General features: G+C 43.2%; 1 protein-coding gene across 3 annotated transcripts in view; it reads left to right on the top strand.

Annotated features, from left to right (window-relative positions):
• The window catches only part of mgab (MAX dimerization protein MGA b), a 37,088-nt gene extending 12,955 nt beyond the window's left edge, over nt 1-24,133 (top strand). For 2 of the 3 annotated variants that reach the window (XM_080881712.1, XM_080881710.1), the window contains 14 exons: nt 247-424; nt 618-846; nt 987-1,159; nt 1,344-1,539; nt 1,625-1,854; nt 2,603-2,848; nt 3,106-3,367; nt 6,113-6,732; nt 7,049-7,146; nt 7,235-7,280; nt 7,413-7,571; nt 19,675-19,786; nt 19,995-20,678; nt 20,778-24,132. In XM_080881712.1, coding sequence (XP_080737838.1) covers nt 247-424; nt 618-846; nt 987-1,159; nt 1,344-1,539; nt 1,625-1,854; nt 2,603-2,848; nt 3,106-3,367; nt 6,113-6,732; nt 7,049-7,146; nt 7,235-7,280; nt 7,413-7,571; nt 19,675-19,786; nt 19,995-20,678; nt 20,778-21,646 — 4,102 coding nt within the window. In that variant the 3' untranslated portion in view covers nt 21,647-24,132. Of the gene's footprint in view, nt 1-246; nt 425-617; nt 847-986; nt 1,160-1,343; nt 1,540-1,624; nt 1,855-2,602; nt 2,849-3,105; nt 3,368-6,112; nt 6,733-7,048; nt 7,147-7,234; nt 7,281-7,412; nt 7,572-19,674; nt 19,787-19,994; nt 20,679-20,777 lie in introns of all 3 variants that reach the window. The other variant, XM_080881711.1, reaches the window with a different exon arrangement.
• The last annotated feature ends 661 nt before the right edge of the window (nt 24,134-24,794 follow it).

Genomic DNA, 24,794 nt, shown 5'->3' with positions numbered 1-24,794 from the left:
TCAAAGGTTATAATATCCATCCATTTTCTTCTCACCCATACTGTAGTTTTTGGGTTATCCAAATCCAGCCACATCCAGTGAAAATGACTGCAGTTATTGATCGTGCAACCCCCCTTTTCACCACTACATTGGCGGGCATATACATAGGCTTCCTTGCTTTGTAATTAGTCCTGTAGCTGTAGTTTTGCTTCACATCAGTACATCTTTTCAATGAACAATTCTTCTCATTTCATGTTTCTTCCCCAGGTTGTCAGAGATGAGCTTTGGTCAGAACCAGGGGCCGATGTCCAAACCTTCGGGGCTCACAAAGTTCCAGCACAAGCTGCTGGAAATGGAGACGGCAGCTTTGAACCAGGGCCTCAGCAGAACACAGCTGACTACAGAGAGGCTGTCAGCTGCTCTGACTGTGTTACTGACAAAACAGGTATGTAGCATGTTTGTCCTCTGCAGGAAGTGTAGGAATGTCAGTGACGACTTCATTGTTTCATTCTGTAGTGATGTTTTTCAAAGTCTCCCTGGCTTTTATAATATCAAATGTAAAGGAGGTACATTAAAGAAAAGCACACAAAGTGATTTTTCAAACTCTTTTGATGACTCTCACTTCTCATTTTAACCAGACGCAGCCCAGCCAGATCTTGAAAGTGCCCCCTTCTCCAAATAAAGTTGCTGGACCTGAATGTGGTCAAGAGTTCTGCAGACTCGGCTGTGTGTGTTCCAGTCTGCAGCACCTGAACAGAGGCCATCTCCACTGCAGGCGGCCTGAATGCATGTTTGGCTGTGCCTGCTTCAAACGCAAGATCACTAAGCAGACGTCCACAGGGGAGAGCCAAGAACATCCTGTTTACTGTAAGATCGAGTTCAAGTTATTTCAGTATCATTTGTGTGTTGTTGACGATTTTTTCCCTGATTCTGACCGCAGTCTTTCAGAGTCTTTCTTTGCTCAGTTTGGTCACAAGTGTTAATGAGATACTTTTTGCCCTCCCCAGCGATGACTAATATGGAACATGTGGTCCAGCCTCGCCAAGGCTCACATGCTAATAAACTGTGGAAGCGTAATGGCAGTGATGAGGATCCAGAAGCAGTTTTTGTTCCAAAAATTGCACCCCTCCATGTGGTTACACCAAAGGTCCAAAGACGCAACAGTGTATTTCCACAACCGGTAAAATAAAATTGCTTTTTTTTTTTTTTTTAATTAAATGCTGATGCTGAAGATTGTTATTTTGCCATATTGATAATTGCTAAGTTTGTCAATTGCAAAAAACAAAGCAAATAAGTTTTTCTTTGTATTTGTTTACAATTTGTCCTGTAATCTCATTAAAAAGAGACTAAAATCTTCATTGCAGATACGTGAAGAAGACAAGGATCCAGTGTATAAATATTTGGAGAGCATGATGACATGTGCTCGTGTAAGAGAGTTCAATAGCAAGCCGCCTCCTCAAGTCACCATAGAGCCTAAGATCTTTGCACCAAACGCCCCAACAAAACCACAAAAAACCACTGACAAGTACTACAGCACTTTACCAACTGTCAACAAAGCAGGTAAGAAAAATAGCTGCACTGTAGTGAAGTGGGATATTAAAGGTGTTTGTAGTTGTTTAAAAACATATTTCCCTGTAACCTCCAGGTGAAAACGCATCTCAGGAAACTGCATGTAGTGAAGTAGGAGCAAGGAAGCAAATACAGATCCAGTCAGTGTGTCGGTGGCAGAACGACCAGAGGATGATCCTGGAGGCTTTATGTCAGCGGATGAATCGTGATCAGCTTTCCCAGCGTTTCTACATTGGTCCTTACCGCATCTGGCCAATCAGCAAGATCATTATGCGGAAGCCCAGCGGCTCCATCGTCACCTACCAGGTACTGAAGATTTGGGTATAGACTATATTAGAAAGAGTTACCCACTGGATTGTGAAATCATGTTTTGATGCCTAAACTCAGGAGCAGTTGTATTTAGTTGTATTAGGCAGTACAAACAATATGTGCAGGCTATGTGTGCTCACACCTTACCATGCCTATAATAACCCTTAATGCTGTTTAAATGGATGGGTTTTTGAAAAAAAATCACTCTTTACAGTTTGGGTGTAGTTAGCTACAGAACCAAAAATGTATTTATTTTTTGGGCCTTTTTACGGTTTTATTTGAAAGGGTACAGTGAAGAGTGACAGGAAAGCAGAAGGCGAGAGAGACGGGAAAACATGCAAAGGGCTGCATGTCGGATTCGAACCCGGGCCGGTCGCTCTCAGCCATGCGGCATATGGTTGCCTGCTAATTCCGCTGAGCTAAGTGGGCGACTGTTGTTGTGATTTGGTGCAATATAAAGAAAATTAAACTGATTCTGCTTTAAAGTCTGACATTTTAACATCGGCATCTATTGAGTTTGACCAGCTTTGGAAGATGGCCTCAGATGGTCCTTGTGGTTACTACTGTTTGGGCACTTCCCATGTTGCAGTGGCTTCCTCAGTGGCTGCTATCTGTTGGGTGCCTAATAATCCTGCTTTTGACTGTTGGAACATTTGTCCTCACTTTCTTTGCTTTGTTGCTTTTTCGTGTGATGACGTGATGTACGGCGTTCTCTACAGTTCTGTACTTTTTTTTTTTTCTATAGGTGCAAATTAGCAAACCATCAAAAGCCAGTGATTGTGATGATGATGATGATGAATGTGACAGTGATGAGGAAATGCATACCAGTAAAGGCCTTGATGAGAACACTGATGCAGAGGAGGAAGATGGCCAAATCGAAGAGCCGCAGATGTGGTTTGGAGTGACACCCTTTCTGAGTGGAGTGATGCCTGCAGGAACGCTGAGAGCCGAGAGAAAACCTGCTGGTTACCAAGCACCTGGACTTATACAGGTAAGGGCTTTGTAAAGTTGGATCAAATACATCCATGTGCCTGGGAATTTTTAAATTCTCCGTTACAGATTGTCAAAATTTGCACTGAGGTTTGGATGTTGAAGGGGGAAAAAATGTGATTTGCATTCAGTAATTGGATTTATCCTTTGGAAAAGATAACAGTGTGTGGCTATTTAAGGACTAACAAACACACAGCTACACCAGCTGAAATATACAGGTACTTTCTAAAATATACATATGCATTCCTTCCACTGCAGGTAAATGGCAAATCCTACAATCAGGCCAGACTGCAGCTTGGAAAGATGGGATCTTTGCATCCAGCTAACCGCCTTGCTGCCTACGTCACAGGACGACTAAATGCTTCAGTTGATGTTCCTCAGAAAAATTCTCAGAAATCAGACTCTACACATAAAACCAGCACTCCAAAAACTGGCACCGTAAAAGTTGCAAGCTCATTAGTCAGTCCAAGTATCGCTGCAAGGAAAACTACTGATCTGAAGACACTAACGCCGTCACCAGGTAAGCTTGTCTCTCTGTTGCTAGACCACAGCAGAGGCACTTTGTTTTACATACCTGATCTGCTTTATTCAAAACTACCACCTCCTAAATGTGCTGCCTGTTCTTCCCTTTCTCTGGCTTTCTAGTGAAAATCAGAATTCATTTAAAAATCACATACAAAGCCTTAAATGGTTCAGGTCCTTTTTCTGCAGCAGTGCTAGAGCTGACTGTGCTTTTGAGGTTGTAGCGGCTAAATTTTGAAACTCACTTCCTCAGCCCATCACGTCGGTTAAATCAGCGGTTTGCCTTTTGACTGCTGAAAACTCATTTTAGCTTTTCCTTGGTTCATCACCCATTCCTGTAATTCACACCGAATACTTGCATGTAAGTGTGTGTGCATATAAACCAATAGAGATACTATGCACGAGGTTTGTTTTTATTCAAACTGTGAAGCAATTTGTAACTGCGTGCTTAAGATATTCGCTGTCTTTATCATCGTCTTAAAGGACGTGATGCTGAAAAACAGGACAGTGTGTTTGGAAAGGCTCTTAGTAAATGTGGTTTTTCACGTGTTCTAGCTGAGCAGAAGCTAAAACTGTTTTTAGTATAGTCATGTGAAAAAAGTCCACCACTTTTATGTCCGAGATTTAGTGCATAATAAAACATTTGATTCTTACCAGGCTATAAAATTCTGAAATACCGCCTCACATGAATAGCAGAAATATGTGTGAAAAGCTAAGTACACCCAATCATACAGTAACTTGAAGTAATTGATCTCTGTGTGTCTTTACCAGTATCCCACGTTGCTGTGGAGGAATTTTGCCCCACTCGTTTTTACAGTGTTGCTTCAGTTCATTGAGCATTCATTTATGCACAGCTCTCTTAAGTTCCCATCACAGCGATCCAATCATGTTGAGGTCCAGACTTTGACTGGGTTAGTGCAACACCCTGATTTTTTTGTTTTCAGTCATTCTGCTGTAAATGACAGTGCTGGGGATCATTGTCCTGTTGCATGACTCAGTTTTGGCCGAGTTTTAGCTGTTAGACAGATGGCCTCACGTTTGACTCTGGAATACTTTGGTATACAGAGAAGTTCAGGGTTGACTTAGTGACTCCAAAGCACTCAGGTCCTGTGTAGAGATGGGAATTGATAAGAATTTAGCGATTCCGATTCCTTATTGATTCTCATTGGCTCCACTTTGAGTCACCACCACCTCTAAGCAGCGTATCAAAGACATTACATTTATGCAAATTAATTACATGCTGAGTGTTCAAATCTTTGTGAATTTTGGAGATTTTTGTTGTGATCAGTGTTGGGGTCATTCTTTTTTTTTTTTTTTAAAGTAATTATTGCATATATGCAGAACACTTTTCTTAAAACTAATGCAGTACGGTAGTTAATTACACCCACGATAAAAACAGTCGTTATACTACTCGTTACGTTGCTTTCATGTTACTCTCTAAAATGATCTGAAACACACTGTCTCATAACTGCCATTTAAAAATATAAACATACAGGCTACAACCCCACACACCAACACAAATACCTATCCCGATGAGGACAAGTGTGATCTTTCTCTTAGTATTTAGGTACGTACACAAAGCCGACAGCACAAGTCAAAGATGAAAACCAGTACAGATTTTAAAGCGGTTGTCATGGTGATTCTACTGTAGAAACATGAGCCGGTAGAAACTGAGGTCATCAGTTTGTTACCTGTTGAAGTTCAGCAGTGGCTTGTTTCTGTCCTAGAGCAGTCTCCACTTTACAATCGCACTCTCAGCCTTTTGTGCAATGAAAATAAAATAATGTCCATATCCACTATTTTCCAGTTCTCTACAAGAACCGATTCTCAATTCCAATTCCTGCAAAACAATACCAAATTACCACCCCTACACCACCATGCTTGTCAGTTGGTATTTGGTTTAGGCTAAACATGGTGCTGTGGTTTATGACAATCAGCATCTCCACTTTGATCTTTCCATTCCCATTGTTCCTTGTGGTTTGTTCAGATGCAACTTCACAAACTTGAGCTGTGCTGCCATGTTCTTTTTAGAGAGAAAATCCTTTTTCACCACAACCCTCCCAAACAAGCCATGACAGTATTTGTTGTACTGTCATGAACTACTTGCAGTTTCTCCGATCATTGCACAGTCTGACCTTAGGGTGAATTTTCTGAGATATCTACTCCTGGAAAGATTGACAGCTGTCTTTGATGTTTTCTACTTGTAAATAATCATTCTTACTGTAGAATCATGGTCTTTTAAGCCATCAGAGACTGATGGGGAACAGTTGGTTCTCTAAGGTGATTGCTGATGTCTCTCCTCCTTGGAATTGTGAATGCGCTAGACCTGCAAACTACCAAACCTTCTGCTTTTATAGAGGTGCTCAACCTTACTGATGATCTGTTAATAAAGTGCCTTTGGTTATCAGCAAATGGCTTCTTCTCTTAGTTTTGATCGAAGCAGTAAAAGAGTACTTAGGCTTTTTTAGTTTGCTTTTCCTTCTTAGCTTAATTTTTGTTGAATAAATAATAGGACAGTGTAAGATGTCAGCTGGGGTTGTATTTATATAACATTAAGTTGTGGTAAGGACCAGATGATTTGTTAAAGCATTAGAATTGATAGAGGGTAGATGAACCTCAAGAAGTGACATCAGCTTAATCAAATAGAATAGAAGTAAACATGTATCGCTAAAAACACAGTTTTGTTAAAATAATGCAAATATTATCATCTCATCATGCTGAACTAGTTTTTTCTTTTTTTCAGTTTTCTTATTCCCTCCATGCCTCCAGAGCAAGGGACGCATCTCATTGGGGCAACAGTCACAGAAATCATCCAACATCAGCTCTGTCCAATCACTTTCCTCAGGCCAACACAACTCAGACTCTTCCTTCCAGAGCAGCTCCTCCTCCTCGCCTGTCTCGCTCACCGTCTCACAATCACTGAAAAGCCCCAGCTTTTTAGGACAGAGTGGAACCTATTCTTTCAGGATCTGCCCTCCGTCCAACCAGGGCACCGGAGGACAGAAGCTACCTGGTGTCTCCCTGCCCGGGGGCTTTACCCTCATTCAGCTCCCAGCGCCCGGAGCTGATGATGCAGCACAACAGTCAGGACATCTAAAAGCATCAAACATGGCGAACAATGATGTCCTGTTAAAAAAAGACGGTGCAGCTGGGTGTCCTGCTGCGGACACAGTGAACGCAGTCAAGAGCTCTTTAAGCAGCAAATTAGCAGAGCCCGGCTCCTCCCCTGAGCTGGTTTGTGATGGGAAGATCGCGTCAGACGAGGGCGATGAGGCCAACGGCAAGCAGGCAGAATCAAACCTAGACATCGCTTCAGACACAAGTTCCTACTCATCAGACAGTGAAGGAGAGGGAGACGAAGATGTAAGTTTGAGAATTACACTTGTTTTTTATTTTCTTTGAGTGCTTAGTGATTTATTTTAATGGAAGGCCCTCTAAACTGTAAGTGGACAATGGTTTATTATAAATGTAAAGATAAAAAAATCAGCTGTCAGCTCATAGAAACAAATCAGTCCAACTTTAAATACATGTAAAATTTAAACTGGGTGCAAAAATTCAAATTGGTTCATCTTTAACTCTAATTATAAAAACACTAAATTGCTTTAGAAAATATGAAAAAGTAGTCGGCCTAATCCTGACGTTGTTTGAAAAAGCTCATCATGAATGATGTTGTCTTCAGGATGAGACGGTGGATGTTGAGACTGTAGAAGAAGTGAAACAACAGATGGCCATCGCTAAACTGAAGAAAGCTCTTTCCAAGGGAGTACTGCAATCACGGTAATAAAAAATGAACATCTGGATGTTGAAATTAAAGCATAAAATTGTTATTTACCGTCACAGCTGAAATTTGTTTATCATCATTTAGAGATTCCAGAGAAGATTTGGGATCATTTTTGGAACTCGACTCCCAGGTAAGACAAGCGCCAGCTTAGACCGCCATATTTAATTGCCCTCACTTTATATAGCTATAGTAGGAACACAGTTCTTTGTATTATAAGGCAGTATGTATAGTGTGTTTTGAGTTTTCACTGCATCTCCTCCAGGATCTCATTGATTGTGGTGAGACAAAAACCAAAAAGAGGCGCGAGAACCACACAGTGCTAGAACGGCTGAGAAGATCGGAACAGCGAAACCTCTTCGATAAACTCCAGGCTGTCCTACGGAGTGACCCAAGAGCTCCCAGGCTCCGCCTCCTGTCATTGGTTAGTTCTGCATGCTGCATTTTTCCTTCTAAAGTGGAAACTGCAAGACAACTAATGGGAAAATGTAATTCCACTGAAGGTTGTGTGCACTTTCTACTACTTTTTAATACTTTTTATCACAATAACAAGGTCATGTTCTCATTAAGTTGTCCAGAAAGATAAACGTAGATTTGAGTTCCTGTCAATGGAAAAACATGTGGGAGTTTCCTCTGGTCCGAATCAGTTTGAGTTTGTAAACTTGTAAATTGTTGCTAGCACGTACAGACCTTTGCATATATATGTAGCACCGTCCCCCCCCCCCGTACCATACACCTGGGTAGTCGGTTCAGAACGCGGTTGGATCACGTTCACACCATAAACTGACTCCTCTGGGTTTAATTTTCAAAAGTACCGTGATTACTGTGTTCACACCTGCACAGTCCAACCACAACAAGGAGGTGTTAAGGTTCAAAAATTGAGAAAGGGTACAAGAGGTGATCGAAAAATAACCACACTGGTCCGGCCGGGTGAAGTCAAACGAAGATTTTAATTCACACGTGGGAAGATCACTGGAAACAGCAATTGATCTTCGACTTACTAAAGCACAAACAATTATTTTATAACATCAGGGTTTGTTTACTGACGCCCCTTCATGCGTCACAGGTACATTTTATACATAGATCAGATCAACACCACAAATGACTTTTCACCCAGAAAATCATCTTCTATTTTCATGGCTGGTACTTTCCGTTCTTATCTTAAAGTGAATTGTTCCTCTTTCTTGTCGAGACATAACTAATCTCTCCTCTAAATAAATCTAACTAATGTGTGTGTATGTGTTGACCTCACATGCTCTTTGTGTCACCTCTTCACCTACTAACTCTGTGTCTCGTCCTCAAATGCTCTTTCTCAATTCACCTGTTGCACTTCTGACCTTTCACTAGACCAGAGGCTCACTGAGACTATGTGTATGTCTTCTACTAAATAAATGTTTTAACCAAGAACCTCTACTAAAACCTTAATACAAGAATATGAACATATAAAAGATATTAAAATGAACTGTTGTGTAAGCATGTACTGCAATTCCTTCTATGTTCTAGTTTTCCCTCAGCATGTATCACCTGAACAGTCACGTCAGTGAAGCTTAAGACCTTTAAAGAACCTGAACATCAACTCAAATAAGCACAGATATGCAATATGTATAAAATAGTTATAACTGCACCTGGAATACAAAATTAACATCATCATAAACATCTTAAGGCCATCTTAAAGCTATCTGTTACATTGTTAAAGCAATGATCATACTGCAGATTATATTATGCTGGTCAAATACTTTTTGTTCATCCCCACAATCCCCCTTTCGACCTCTGGCACACCAGAGGTCGATACATAGGTTGTTGTTCACTCCTCAGTCCACTCGACTACTTCCAGATCCATCATCGGCATCATGGACATAGGGGCCACCGCCCCAGGGTCCACTGCCTTTACAATCACCTTCTCTACCAACCTTCGGGCACAAGGAATGAGACAACAACCACAGGTCACCAAAATACCCACCAATACAGATAGAGACAACATAATTGACAGAGCAAGCCCCTTCCACTTTCCGAACACTGAGGTCATCCAGCTCTCCAGCGGGTTGTCAATTCCCGAGTGGTCATGCATGGTTCTAGAGAGACTCTTTAGCCCCTCCAAGGCACGCGTCACCGAGCCATCTGGAGCAGTGTTATTCGGGATAAAAGTACAACACTGATCACCGAACATCGCACAAACCCCTCCTTTTTCCGCCAATAACATATCAAGGGCCATTCTATTTTGGACTCCCATTAATGAGGTCGGACCCATCTGCTCCGCTAACCCTTCCATCCCGTCTCTGGTAAGGTTAGAGAGCCTCAGCAAATTATAGTGAACATAATTGATTCTGTCTACATTTTTGTTCGGGGTCACTGGAAAAAGAGCAGAAATTATTGGAAGATTCTCAAAACCCGCAGCTATTTGGTCTACGAGTTTATATTCATTCGGAACTCCTCTGGGGACCCCTATTGAGTCAATCCAGGTTGGCGAGTTCAGCCTAGGGTCATAAGCGTGTGTTCCCTCAATCCCGCTTTTGGACAGGATATGTCTCTTCCGCCTAGCTGCCAATGTGCGTGTGTTGTGCTGTGGAATGTTTTTTACCTGATTTCCAATTAGCATAAGAGGTGCTCCTAGTCTCACCATCGCGCACGTCCCCACACTTCCCAGAGGAACACGAGCCAAAAGAGTCTTGTGCCCACAATAATAATAAAGTCCACTTCTAGCCCAAGTCCCAATTAAAGTGTTGGGATCACTTACATTGTTTGTGGTTCTTCCCGTCTGGGTAACAGCGCACCAACTTGGGTCGATTTCCCCCACGTTATATATTACTTTATCTGTGGAGAACTTAAAACACGTATAATTACCTTTTTTCGGCAAAAATGGTCCTACCTTTGTCCGCTTATCAACTGGAGGAAACAAACTGGATAACACAGTACAGTCTCCAGTACTCACCGCTCCTCTAGTCATTCGCAACATGCAATCATAACCCCACTTGTCCTCCGGATGGAGTGGAGCGGGCTCTGTGAACAACCGTGGTCTAGCAGAGGCACAAGCAACACAATTGGATACCTCTTGTTCCCTAGCATTTAGAGCCATCCAGTCCAGCCAGAGATTACTGTCACTGAACCCAGTGGCGCGCTCAATTAAATCCTGAGGCTTCAGTCTAGTGTAGTCCACCGCCAGGACTCGTCTATCCTTTAGTTCCTGTTCCTCTGGTACCACATATGACGACCCATTTCCCCTTTTTCCTATAGAATTTACAACAGCGTTTATTGGGTTGTTAATCATGTGTATTTCCTTTTCTTCTCTAACTGGCTCTACGGGATTTACGGGATTGGCCTTTTCAAGAAAGTTAATTTTAATTAACCCCTTCGGGTCAGTTCCCACAGTCTCCACACCCAAGACTAAATACAAAGAGTTTTTACGCCGCCAGTTGCCCAGTGACATAGTCAAAGGATTCTTAGATGGACTATAATCTCTTTGGAGTTTTAACACGTTCTCTGACCCTTGTCCTGACGTTTCCCCATTTTCCCCAGTGTAACCCTTTACCTGATTCCAGTTCCGACACCAGTTTGCAAAAGGCCTACTCCCTCTTTCACAATGTGTACTTACTGCATAATCCCAACAAACCCACACATTATATCCTCTCCAACTACTATCTGCTCCTTCACACTTTAAAACATCGCATAAGTCAAAGGTGAATGAAGTTGTGGACCCATTAACATAGTTCAACTCTAAACCACCATATGTACTGAGGCACTCATCCCTTCTACCCGAAACCTCGCGTTTTGATCTCCTTTTTAGCCCTGTTTCAATAAACGGTTTCTCTTTTGGTGCTGGATTCAACTGGCCCCTGTGTTCAGACAGTTCGCGGGGGCCTCCCTGCAAAATATAAACAAGCAAACATAGGGCCATTATCAATATCATCACAGTCATCAAACTAACAATCACAAGCAACATTTTAATCAGTCCTCTCTCCTCACGAATCTCCGGTTCGCGGGATGGCATTGTGTTATGTATATTTGTACTTAGCATAAATTTTAAAACTTTGTTTCTGTTTTCCTCTTTCCCTTTTTACTCTTTTTATTTGAACCACCCCTTTTCAAACTCTCAATTTGTTACCACTCCTTTCTGTAGGCGCGGCGATCTCCTCCTAGGCTGCTCTTCTTTCTTCGGCCTTCCAGGTGGACTACTGGTCGGCCCGTTGCACAGGTGAAGAGGTTTATTCTGCCTCTGTTCCTTGACACCTGCGTTCTTTGAAGACGAATTTTCCTCCACCAAGCTCTCGTGTGCGGGTGCACACTGCGACCAGTGGTACCAGGTGTCGCCTTTCCCTTTCAGCTGGACTGCTGTAGCCGTCCGGGCGGTCACCTCATACGGACCAGTCCAGCGGGGCTCCTTCCACTTTCGCTTAATGACCTTTAGCCACACTGCCTTTGCGTCCGGGACCTCTCCGTTCCCCGTGGGTCTCTCACAAGTGACCTGTTTTGTAAAGCTGGACACAAGAGCTTTCAACTCATTAAAATATTCTGCATGAGACCTGTTGCTTGTCCTGGGCTGCTCCACCGGGACCACTGTCCAGGGTGCTGGAAACTGTCTCCCAGTCAGCAGCTCATAAGGGGTGAAACCTGTGGATTGGTTAACAGAACATCTTATGGTCATCAAAGCAATGGGCAGGGCTGCGACCCAATTTAGCCCTGTCTGCGCACAGATTTTAGCCAACTTGTTTTTCAAATTTAGGTTCATCCTCTCTACCTTTCCTTGAGATTGAGGATGATAGACCGTCCCGAACTTATGTTGCACTCCCAACATCCTCTCTACCTCTTGCAAATCTTTGTTCTTGAAGTGAGTACCATTGTCTGATCTAATTCTCTTGGGAAACCCATGCCTTGGAATGTAATGATTGATTAAGCACTTAATCACGCTTTTCGCGTCTTCACGTTTGGTCGCCCATGCTTCGGGCCATCCAGTCAGAACATCCACACACACCAACAAATACCTCACCCCACCTGGGCCTGTATCAATCATGTCGGTATAATCAATCACGACCTCTTCTCCTGGCCTTTCTGGCATGAGAAACTTACCAGCTTCAGGTTTTACTGCTGGCTTTGGGTTGTGTGCCCCACAAATTAGGCACGTTCTGGCCTTTTCCAGTATCATCCTTCTCAAATCAGGATGCCACCATCGGCACAAATTTCTCTCCATCTGTTTCACTCCCACGTGACCGAGCCCGTGAGCCTCATTCACCTTTTGTTCCGCCATTTTTGGCCGTTAAAGCGGGACGCCCATCTGGCCCCCTCCACAAACCGCCATCTTGCCAGGCTCCTTTGTTTTCCCACACCCCCTTTTCCTCTGGGGATGTCTCCTCCTGAGCCTGTCTAACTTCTTCCATGCTGTTAGTGCTAACCTCCTCTTCTGGGGTTACCTGCACCATTTGTCTCTGTCCTTTGTAGCCCGCTGCTTCCTTTGCGGCTTCATCAGCTTTCTGATTTCCTTTTGCCACCATACTGTCTGCAAGTGAGTGGCCTTTGCATTTTATAATACTTACCTCGTCTGGGTCCTCCAGGGCCTTTTCCAGTTCCTCCATTTCCTTTTTGTGACAGATGGGTGCATTAGTGGCCGTTCTGAACCCGGCTCTCTTCCACTGAGCCAGTTCCACATGTGCTGCTCCAAACGCATATGCTGAGTCAGTGTAGATGTTCACTCTCATGTTTTTAGCCAACCTCAGGGCTCGAGTTAGGGCTATCACTTCAGCTCTCTGGGCCGACTGTTGTCCCTCAATTTTTCCTGCTTCTTTCACCTGAAACTCAGTTCCTACTCTACAGACTACTGCATAGCCGGCTTTTAATCCTTCTTCATCTCTGTGGCAGCATCCATCTGTGAACCAATCCTCAGCTCCATATATAGGCTCTGCCTTCAGGTCTTCCCTGATTTTTCCTTCAACTTGGGCTTTCTTAATACAGTCATGTGGTTCTCCTGACCCCATTAGGTCTGCCATATTTATTCCTTCATGTGTGAATATCAAATTTGGCGCCTCTAAAATTTTGCTCAACCTTTGTTGCGTCAGTGGAGTCATTGTGAATACCTGTGAGTTCACATAGGCCACTACACTGTGTGTGGTAAGCACTTTCAGTGGGTGTTCCCTCACTATGTGTGCTGTTTTCTGAATTATCTTTGCTACTCCTGCTGCGTGTTGTGTGCATGTGGGATGCCTTGCTTCTGTTGAATTTAATCTTATGCTGACATACATAAGTACATCCCTACCTCCCCCTTTTTTCTGAAACAACACACCATTCACAACTCCCTTTGTTTCTGAAACATCAAGATAAAATGCCTCATCATAGTTAGGTGTGGCCAGATCTGTGGCTCTTGACAAATCCTGTTTTAGCGAAATGAACGCTGTCTCTGTTCCCGGCGTCCAAGGCAATTCAGCCTTCAGATTTCGAACACCAACTTTCTTGATCAGGTCCCTTAAAGGGGCAGTTTTACCCGCATAGTTCGGAATGAACTGCCTGCTGTAACCTGTCAAGCCAAGAAAGGAAAGCAACTCCTTCACAGTTCTTGGTTTTGGATGTGTCAGAATTTGGTCTCTGTGTGTGTTCATTAACCCCACTGATCTGTGTGCGATCACCCGGCCCAGGAATGTTACCTCTGGCCGGACCAACTGCAGTTTTTCTTTACTCACTTTGAAGCCACACTCCGCCAATCTGTTCAACACCACGAGCGATGCTGCCGTACAGGCCGCTGCTGACGGGGCTGCAATAAGAAGATCATCAACATACTGTATTAATGTACAGCCCTCTGGCAGTTGACATGGGGACAATGCCTCTTCCAACACCTGATTGAAAATTCCTGGTGAGAGTGCAAAGCCTTGTGGTAGGCGTGTGTACCTAAATTTCCGGCCTCTGTATGTGAATGAGAAAATGTCTCTGAGTGACTCGTGCAGTGGGAGACAAAAGAATGCATTCGCTAGGTCAATACATGTGAACCACTTTTGGTCCCCAGTAATTTCGGTCAGAGCTGTGTAGGGATTTGGTACAGGCACAGTGTCAGTCCTCAGTATGGCATTTATTGCTCTCAAATCATGTGCCATACGGTACTTCCCTGTCCCATGTTTTTCCACTGGCAAAATAGGTGTGTTCCAAAATGACCATGAGGGCTCAAGCACTCCTGCCTTCCACAGTCCTTCAATGGTTTCAGCTATACCTTCTTCTGCTTCAGTTTTGTGCTTATATTGTGGTCTGTTAATTGGTGTGTCAGACTTCAGCTGGAACAGGACAGGCGAACAGTTAGCTAAACCTACACAGGGCTCTAGAGTGCGACCAATTTGGTCGCAAATGCGACCAAATTTTTCAGTGGTGCGACTAAAAATAAATATTTGGTCGCACAGGTGCGACCAACTGTTCCGGTAACAAAAAAAAAATCTCTGTAACTCTCCTTGTGGTCAACAACAGACACACATTATGCCCCTATCGTGGACTAAACCAATCAGAGATAGTCAGGGGCGGGACCTCTCTGATTGGCCGTGGTCCAGTTGAAAGTGCAAGTGGAAGAGAGAGGTGAGTAGCTTGAATAAAGCGATATCAATTCATTAACGGATTCCACACAAAGACCTAAACACGGAGCGGACCCAACACATCAGAATCAGCTTCGTCTTTCTCGGCTTTCTCACCCGACGGCCTGAATACGGACACGCTGTCGGAGCTTAGCGATTCTTCGGGTCCGCGCTGTGTTTACGTCTTTTTGCGCTGATTCTGAGCTGCAGGGTTTGCCTCTCTCCAACCAAAATTCACCGAGCCTGCAGCAAAAGAAGCAGCAAACTGCGCTTCACATTTGATCAATGTCGTCATGAATTCCCTCTGACTTTTGCTGTTTTGCTTCCACCACGATAAAAATCACACTTCCTGCACAGCTCTCTCTCTCTCTGTACTTCAGGAACAGTTTCCCGTCTCAAATCTGTTTTCTGCATTATTCATTCGCTTATTACCCACCAGTCTACCGTTGTTTACAGCGCTTTTTCTTTTTTCACTTAAATGACCTCGGACAAGAAAGCCTCATTTCTGCTGTTCAATACTGAAGAAATTTAAATTTCTTAAAATTATGCAAAATTGCAGAATATTTTTAAGGTTATCTGCTATAAAAAGCCAGACCAGGAAAATCTCCTTCATGTTTTCCTGTGTTTTATTCTCAGTTACTTTCACACAAAGGCATCTGCTGTGATTTTCACAATTCTGATGAAGTCTCATGTGTATCAGTACTGATAAATGATCAGAATTATAATATTTCTGACTGTCTGAGGCTAAATTGAATCAAATCAGGACTTTGAGAACCGGAATTGAATGGATTATAGAAATCAGTGATGATACTCAGCCCTAGTGAGCAGCCTAGGCCTGAGAGAAGTGGATGTACTGTAGCTGTGGGTAATAAGAAAAGATGAAAAGAACTATTGATAACTTTTTTGTTAAGTTAAGGCCTGATCTGTCTGAAATTCATAGCCAGTGCTCTGACACGGTGCCATCAATATTTGAATGCTGAAAAAGCACAGTGTATCCAGAAAACACATTATATGCTGCAGTAAATGCACTGCCCAAGTGTCCCCTCTCCCCACGGCCTTTCAGCAGCAGACAGCAGCAAACAGGTTGTCAGAGGAGGCCAAGATGATGATTAAGTTTTTAACATTTTCTACAATATTGACAAAGCACTTTAAGCACAAGTTTGTTAGTTAATAATTTAGAAATTAATATTGTCTGTATGGACTTCCCCCCCCAAAGAAAGTGCACATGTAAAACTGCGGTGTTAAGCGATGCGGTTGAAAAATTTGAGTGCGCCTAACTTTTGTGCCGGTACGCCTAAATTTTTAAAGTTAGGCGTACCGGTGCGCCCATGTCAAAAAGCCCTGCTACATCTGTGGGCCCTGCGGACCACAAAGTATCAGGCAATTTTGAGAGCTCAGCTACTGCATCAGGATGATCCATTCTTTCCCTGCCATGTATTCTGGAGATTTCTTTATGTTCTAAGATCACTGCATCGTTGGACAAACAAGTTATGCGATATATTTTACATTTTGGTGCATACCAGACATTTGGAATTTGGGTGCTTTGCCAGCTGGCGTTGTCCAGCGCCCGCTTGACCATCGGTCCCAGATCTCTTGGCCCATGACCCTCGTGGACCGCCAATGTAATGTGAGGGGCTGAATCCTCTCCCACATTGTACCAAGGCAGTTGTTCATCAGTAAATTTCACAGCCGCGGCCACACCTTCTGGTCCAACATAAATGTTATGTGTTCGCACATTCCACGTCTGTCCCTCAAGATCAGACTGGAACTGTTCCCGATAGATATCGTTATCTTCCCTATCATAAAAGAGTGTAACGTGGAAAGGATCTCGCGGGGGGGAATAGACGGCCAGGCTCATTATCCAGGGTTTCCATAGCTGATAATGTCTCAAAATGCCTTCTTCCACCAGCCTCCCCCAGTAGATTTCGGCAGTGGGTTGTTCAGAGTTCTGGACTAGATATTGAGTCTTTGAAGGTGATCCCAGGCACGGGAATTCTTTTCCTCCAGGCAGAGTAACAATCAGTCCATCTGGTGAGCACATGATTGTGGCTCCCAGTTTCACAAGCAGGTCCCTGCCCATGAGATTTGCAGGCACCTGTGAGGACACCACATATTGGTGTTTCAAAGTCTGTTTTCCCAGCTTTGTCAATGCTGGATCCGTCAATGGCAGTGTCATTGGAATCCCGGAAAAGCCTACCACATTAACTGTGTGACAGGAGAGTGTCGCACTGTCTGGTGTGTCTTTCAGTGTTGAGTATGTTGCTCCAGTATCCACCAGGAAGGGCAATTCAGTGCCTTCCACGGTCATTGACAGCATGGGTTCTGCCGTCCCCACGCTGTTCGGTTTCTCCGGGCTCCGTCAGTATTGCTCCCCCTCCCAGCCCCAGTCAGCTACTGGGTACTGGGCGACTGGTGCTGCATTCGGGTTTGGAGCTTGATGTGCTCCCCTGTAAGCAGCTCTTTGTCTTGGGCCTCCTCGTGCCTGGGGTTGATAGCCTCGCCTCTGATAATTTCGCAGCGATTCAGGGCATTCTCGGGACCAGTGTCCTTCTGCTCCACAGCTGTAACAGCCAGTCCAAGACACATTATTAGGATTCCCTGGATTCCGAGCCCTTTGTCCTCCCCTCACGGATCCACCACGCCCTCTCTGCGGTCCACCGGTCCCCCAATTCCCCACTGGTTGACGCTGCCTTGGTGCATTGGCGGGCCAACGATCGTCAGGGTAGAGACCTGGATCCTGATTTGGCCAGTCAGGCACAGGATCAGGCTGGGGCCTTGCCACCATTATTTTCCTTGCGCTCTCTTTATCCTCTTTCTTTGAGTTTGTAAACTTGTAAATTGTTGCTAGCACGTACAGACCTTTGCATATATATGTAGCACCGTCCCCCCCCCCCCCGTACCATACACCTGGGTAGTCGGTTCAGAACGCGGTTGGATCACGTTCACACCATAAACTGACTCCTCTGGGTTTAATTTTCAAAAGTACCGTGATTACTGTGTTCACACCTGCACAGTCCAACCACAACAAGGAGGAAAACAAGCCAGAGTTTGATTTAAACAGACTAAACACCATAGGTGTGAAAACACCATAAGATCAGATCTCAGGTTGTCCCCTTCATCTTATGCCACCAACATGAGAAAACGAATCCCACAACTGTCACATTTAGATTCAGAAGCCACTACACTGAAAGGAATACATGGGCCGCACATGTGGTCACAGAGCACAAATAAAAATAAGAGTAAAGGAAGCTTGCAGAGGAAAAATTATATGGTGATAGTTAATTAATTTTACTGGGTCAAATTCTCCTTAAATATGACACACTTGTGGTTTAGTTTTTACATTTTTTTAAACGTTTTAAAAAAATCAGTTTTACAGTGAAGTCTTTTTAGTTTAGGGTTTTTTTTGTTTGGTTGGTTGGTTGGTTGGTTGGTTGGTTGGTTGGTTGGTTGGTTGGTTGGTTTTATGGGCCCATATTCAGCAAAAGAAAGTTCTCTTTTTTAATCTTTACTCAGACTTGTTTAAACATTTGTTTGGTTGCCCCCTTCCGGATTTTCTATGTTTTTGTATGTTTTTCAAACTTAAATGTTTTAGATCACAAAATAAATTTAAATATTAGACAAAGATAACACAAATAAACACAGGATGCCATTTCTAAATAAAGGTGTTTATTATTAAGGGGGGAAAAATGTAAACTTACATGGCCCAAGAAATAACTGTGGTAATCACATCTTTGGAAGGCTGCGTTCAATTTCTCTCGCCACACCCAGACCTGATAACTGTTCTTAACTCATTCACTGCCAGCCATTGGCAGTGAATGAGTTAAACCCATTGACTCATTCACTGCAATTGACGGCTATAGACGTCAATGGCAGTGAATGAGTTAATCAAGAAATCACTTAAAATAGAGCCTGTGTGACAAAGCGGAGAAGACCAAAAGATCCTCAAAAGCCAGACATCATGCCATGATCCGAGGAAATTCAGGGACAAATGAGAAACATGGTAATTGAGATCTCGCAGTCTGGAAAAGGTTAGAAAGACATTTCTAAAGCTGTGGGACTCCAGCGAAGCACACAAATGGTAAACCTACCCTGGAATTACCAATCAACCAAGATTACACAAGAGCCCAGGGACGCCTCATCCAAGCTCTTGCTGAGCAAAAAGAACATAAAGGATCATCTTAGTTTTGCCTCTTTTGGAAAAAACAAACTCTGGACTGATGAGACAACAGGTGAACTTTTTGGAAGGTGTGTATCCAATTATATCTGGTGTCAAACTAACATGAAGGTGTTTTAAGAAAAGGAACATACAAACAGTAAAATATGGTGGTGGTTGTGTAATGGTCTGGGGGTGTTTAGCTGCCTCAGCAAAATGTCATCTACCAAAACATCCTGAAAGAGAATGTCCGAGCAGCTGTTCGTGACCTCAAGCTGAAGCACACACGGGTTCTGCAGTAGGACAGTGACCCAAAACACAGCAGCAATACCACCTCTGATTGGCTTAAGAAAAACAAAATGAAGACTGTGGAGTGGCCGGGCCAAAGTCCTGACCTGAATCCGACTGAGATCCTGTGGCATGACCCTAAAAAGGCAACTCATGCTCAAAACCCCTCCGATGTGCTTGAATTGCAACAATTCTGCAAAGATGAGTGGGCCAAAATTTCTCCACAGCGCTGTAAAAGACTCATTGCCAATTACTGCAAACGCTTGATTGTAGTTGTTGTGCTAAGGCTGGGCCAACCAGTTATTAGGTCTAGAGGGCAATCACTTTTTCACACCAGGTCATGTAGGTTTTGATTTTTTTTCCCCCTTAATAATAAACACCTTCATTTAGAAACTGCATTTTGTGTTTACTTTTGTTGTCTTTGTCAACTATTTAAGTTTGTTTGATGAAAACATAGGAAATCAGGAAGGGGGCAAACACTTTTTCGCAGATCTGTAGGTGTGAGTTTTTGGCCTCACCGTCAACACTTGTTTTTGCCATTTTGTGTTTTTTAGGCCCAGAAAGAAATTCAGAGCCTGGTTAGGACCTCCAAACATCTAGAACAGGCAAAGAAGATGCTGACGCAGATACAGTCGGGCTATGTAGAGACACTCTCTCAGTTGTCTGGTATGTACACTCTGTGTTAATGCACCTTTTCTTGCCCTGTATTGGTTTTTGTACTGTTTGAATGCACTGAGTTTGCATGGAGAATAACTCGAAGCTTGCTATCCAGCACTTGTGTACGACATCCTGCTCTTGTGTCAACATAGAGACTTGATCGCCAGCAGATCTGCTTGTCACTAACTTTCTGTTTTTTCAAATATAACATTTTTAGGAAAGTCTCAAAATGTGATCAGGCACAAACTAAAGGAGGTGTGCGAAAAACAGAAAAGGAAAGAGAAGACGGTGAAGTGGACGCCTTTCTTTTCCCACCTGCTACAGTCCAGAGCCGCTTTACTACAAGCCAGTGCTCCCAAGTCTAACCCCACGCCCTCATCTTCAGTACAGCCTGACGTCGGGGCTCCTTCTCAGGCTAACACAGCCACAACTCCACACAATTTAAAAACGATGATAACCCTGCTCCAGCCTCTCATGCGAAAAGCTCCAACTGAATCCTGTCCAAAGACACCTGTATCTAAACTTGTGCCTCTGCTGGTATCCTCTCCAGCTCAGGTTGCGAACGCTGCACCCCGGTCCCAGGTGAAAATTGAGCAAGGTGACCATGTGGCCTCAGTCCAAGAGAAAAAGTCTCCATCAAACTTAGAAGTCAAACAGAAAGTTTCTGGAGAGCCAGACCAGGCTACTGGTTCCCACATTTCCAGTTCCCAAACAGATCAGCAGTCTCAAGACCCGCCCGGTAAAGCTTCACCTCAGGCCCCCACAGCCAAAGAAGGAGCCTCACCTGTATCCCCAACAGCTAACTGCACCAGCACCAAGGTTCACACTCCAAAGCCTCTGGCTCTTCCTCTTATTCGCTCCAAGACTGGCAGGCTCATACTTCCCTCATGTCTGAAACCAAGTAAGCACTTTGATCAGTTAATACACCAAATTTAAATTATCTTCCATTTAAATGTGTTACTATAATATTATTGCATATGTTTGTGTTTTTATCTTACAGTTGGCCAAGGCTTCTATACACTCATGGTCATGAAACCCAGGAAGAATGAAGAGGAAGGTGATGCTAGCTCTTCAGCTAAGATGAAGCTATTTGAGCCATCAGACGCTACCATATCTGCATCAGACCTGCCTTTGGATTCGGAAACTGGGCATAACCTCAAGAGCAAAACGGCATCTTCAGATTCCGATTCGAAAGTTTCGGGTGTAATTTCCCCCCAGGCTGAGCTTGCCACCCTTAACAAATCAATGTTTGTGCCTTCAGTGGATCTTAAAGCTACAGAAAACAACAGTGAGGGCAGCACAGGTGCAGGCATGAGCACAACTCTTCCAGCTGCCCACTTGAGGTTTAATCGTGTGTGTTCTGTCAAGTCCGAGGCCGATCCAAGCCTTCCAGAAGCCCGTCGAGGAAGGGGCAGGCCTCGAAGGAACCCTGCAAGTACTGCTGTGGGTGAAAAGGAAAAGTGTAGTGTGATAGAAGAGACCAATAAATGTGTCAGCAAAGGTGAAATATCTGTGCTGCTTGAAGAGAAACAAAGTAAAAAAATTACTTTGGAAGAGACCAAGAAGGAAGCTGAGGGCCTCGCAGGCAATGTCGGTAAAGTAGCAGATATTCCTGTGCCAGTCAAACGACCCAGAGGAAGGCCTCCGAAAAGAAAGTCGGCACCAGTTAAGCGTCCTGCAAGTAGTCCCCTCAGATCCAGCTCTAAGAAACTTAAATGCAATCCCTCCGCTAAGGCAACTGAAAGCCCTACCACCAAGACGTCGAGGCCTTTAACACGCGGTGCTTTAGGAAAAGACTTCCCCAGCGCAAAGAAACGGTCCTGGATAGACGTAGAAAAAGAACTGGAACCTGACCTAGAATTTGCATAGTTGTAACAAACGTCCTTTCACTACAAAAACGAATCTACGCTCTGAGAGTCTCACACTGAAATCTCACTCATGACTAAAGATGTCTTCACATGTGAACTCTGGACTCCGAATCACATCGGAGCCTTTGTGAAAGTCGTCTCTTCTCACATGTACAACACGGCAGGAGGCGGTTTGCTTCAGACACCTTCTCATTGTTAGGTTTAAGTGAAGGCGCTGCCTGGGACCAAGCAGGTAAGGGTGCATCCACCTGCCCTCTATGCTATTCTCACATGGGCACAGTTGATTGAAGCAGGAGTTTTTGTTCTGGGAAGCTGGTTGTAAAAGACTAATTTGTGTGTAAATGAACTAAGGATGCAGCATCTTTTTCAAACATCATCTTCACAGTCTTACTTGAAGTTTCTCTGCTTTCTGCTGATATTGGCAGCTCGAGTCACGTGTGTCAATGAAAGTGTCACCAAATGTGCCTGTCTGAAAAAGCCAAAGGATCAGGGCCACGGATAATAACTGCTGCTCTTTTCTGAACTCAGTGGACTTCTTTCATAATGTAGAGAAAGGCTGATTTATTTTTTTTTTGTATAAATGATAAAACGGCATTAAGAGACCTGCTGAATGTATTCATGAAATGAATCAGTTTTGATATCAATATTTTCCAGCAATGAATGATCTTTAAATATGACCAACTTTTAGGTGGAGTATCGAGATGTATTTGAATTATGTTTAACTTTGAGCGATTCTTCACTGAACTCTCTTATGCAAAATAAAACTATACAGATATGTTCTGCGATCCAGCATTTTAAGCCTTACAATGTAAGCTGAGTGTCTGTTCCCAGCTGGATGATGCACAGCTTTAACTCTATCACGTCTTAAAAGGTGTAATTTTTCAATGGGTGCTAGATAATGTGTTACTAATCTGTTACTAATGCAGTAAAGCTCATCAGTAGTTGCACTTTAAATGTTTTTTTTGGTAGAAATCACCCGTGTTGTCTCCTGTTTGCATTAACCTGTAACGTAACACATTAAATCAGCATTATAAAGTCATCTTTGAATAAGTCAGTACACATAAACCTGATGTTTTGGAAGCGATGCAAGACGTGTAGCTGTGGTAGACGTGTACCTAATGTAAATAGATTCTGTGAATATTGTGGGGGTTTTTTTTAATTGCATAACAGTTTGTCTTTGGATGATATCGAAACACTGGTTATCTTATCTCAGTCTGAGTGAATTCAATGCATTTATTGTCCCATCCTTCACTTAAAATACCACCATTTTTGCTTTGTTTGATGTCTTCAAGCCAAAATGTGGCTGATTTCATGTGAATGGTGATGTAACGGCATCTCTTCTTGGAAATAAAACCGTTTGTGTTCCTTGTTTTCAGACATCTGTCACAAATAACTTTTTTTTTGGGGGGGGGTGGTATTTCATCTTGTCTTTACATATTATGAACTAATCCTGTCTGTACACCAACACCTTGGATTTAAATCAAATCAGATGTGATTGAAGTGCAGACTTTAAGCTTAAATTCAAGAGGATTAAAAAGTATTTTTTGAGATCTTTATGAATAAACGTTCAAACTGTCAACAACCACCTGAGGTACAATCTCTGGAGATCACCAATTACTGTTGTGGTTCCTCTCTCGAGATGCCCTGTCAGCCCTTTACCGTAGCCACCTTCACTTATTGCTCATTTGTGGGTCTCTGCATTCAGTTTTTGTAAGAACTGCAAACCTGCTCTGTTAGGTTGAGATCAGGTGACTGACTTGGCCATTGAAGAATATCTAATTTGTTTGCCTTGTGAAAGTCTGTCTGATCAGTTTTGCAGCATTTGTCTAAATCCGAGGAGAAATTGTTGCCCTGTACATGTCACAATCCATCCTGCTGCTTCTATCAGCAGTCACATCATCAATGAACACTGACTGAACTGTTCCACAGGCACCCAAACAGGCCCTTAACATCACCTCCACTGTGTTAGTGTGGTTTGTTTTTGCTCATGAGCTGTCCCTCTCCTCCGCGCTTTAATGAATTATTCCTGGTTCTGTCCAGGATCTTTCATGTTTTCTGGCAAACTAATCGGGTATTCTTTTTATGGAGTGTGACCAGTATACATCTCAGTCATCCAGGTTATGGTAATCTAAGGAGCTTGGAAGGAAAAGCAACTGGACTTATATAAGTTTCTTGAAGACATTTCACTTCTCATCCAAGAAGCTTTTTCATTTCTAAGAGCAATTGGTGGATAGTCCCAGATTTGGAAACCCTAAGACTGTTTTGGGTGCGCCCATTGTGAGACCTTGCCCCACCCCATCATGTGACTTATTCAGTTGATTTTACTCTGACTGTTGTGCACCAACTTGAGAGTATTCTTGACTTTGTGAGATGTTGTGAAATTCGCTTTTGTAACCATGGAAATAATTCTGTCATCATGCACTTCAGTCATCTCCTGCAGTCTTTGTGGCCTCTTGGTGCAGCCGAGCTGGCCGGTGCGTTCCTCTTTTTTAAGGGCCCAGGTACACAACTAAGGTACACATTTCTGGTAACTAGTTAATTATAAATATGGTATTTTACAATACTGTATGGTGCAGTTGGCTGTGTTTTATTGGCAGGTGAGTTTGTTGATATCAACCTTCAAGATATAATTTTAAACTAAGGTGAATTAGAACACTTAAATGGCCGATCATCCAATCATCAGTTGGAACAGCACATTTGTGGTGGTAGTTTGGTAGTAATCACAAAATTGTGTTTGTTTTTGTTTGTGAAGCACTATTTTATACCAAAAGTCTTCAGATTCACTTAAGCTGTAACAGAATATAGCTCACTGTTAGTATTACTAGCTATTTGTTACCAAAAATAATAATTGACTATAAAGGTCTGCTGAGAAGACCTATAAATAAACCCAGTAGGTTGGCAAAAATAAGTGCAGTGTGCTCTGAAAGGATGTGGTTTGAATGCAGATCTTCCACGAAGACATTTCATAATTAAAATCTCATTCAAATGGATGGGTTCCTTAACACGCACTAATTATCGCCTTCGTGCAAGACAACGTGAGTCAATGTGTTCAAAAAAAGACACAATCAAAACCTAAATTGCTTTAACTTAAGCAAACAGTCCCATTCACTACGAGTGAACTTCCAGATAAGTGAACCTCTGTCTGCTAA

Source organism: Rhamphochromis sp. 'chilingali' (assembly GCF_963969265.1).
Source record: "Rhamphochromis sp. 'chilingali' genome assembly, chromosome: 5".
NCBI classification, from domain to species: domain Eukaryota; kingdom Metazoa; phylum Chordata; class Actinopteri; order Cichliformes; family Cichlidae; genus Rhamphochromis; species Rhamphochromis sp. 'chilingali'.
This window is presented reverse-complemented; position numbering and strand designations above follow the sequence as displayed.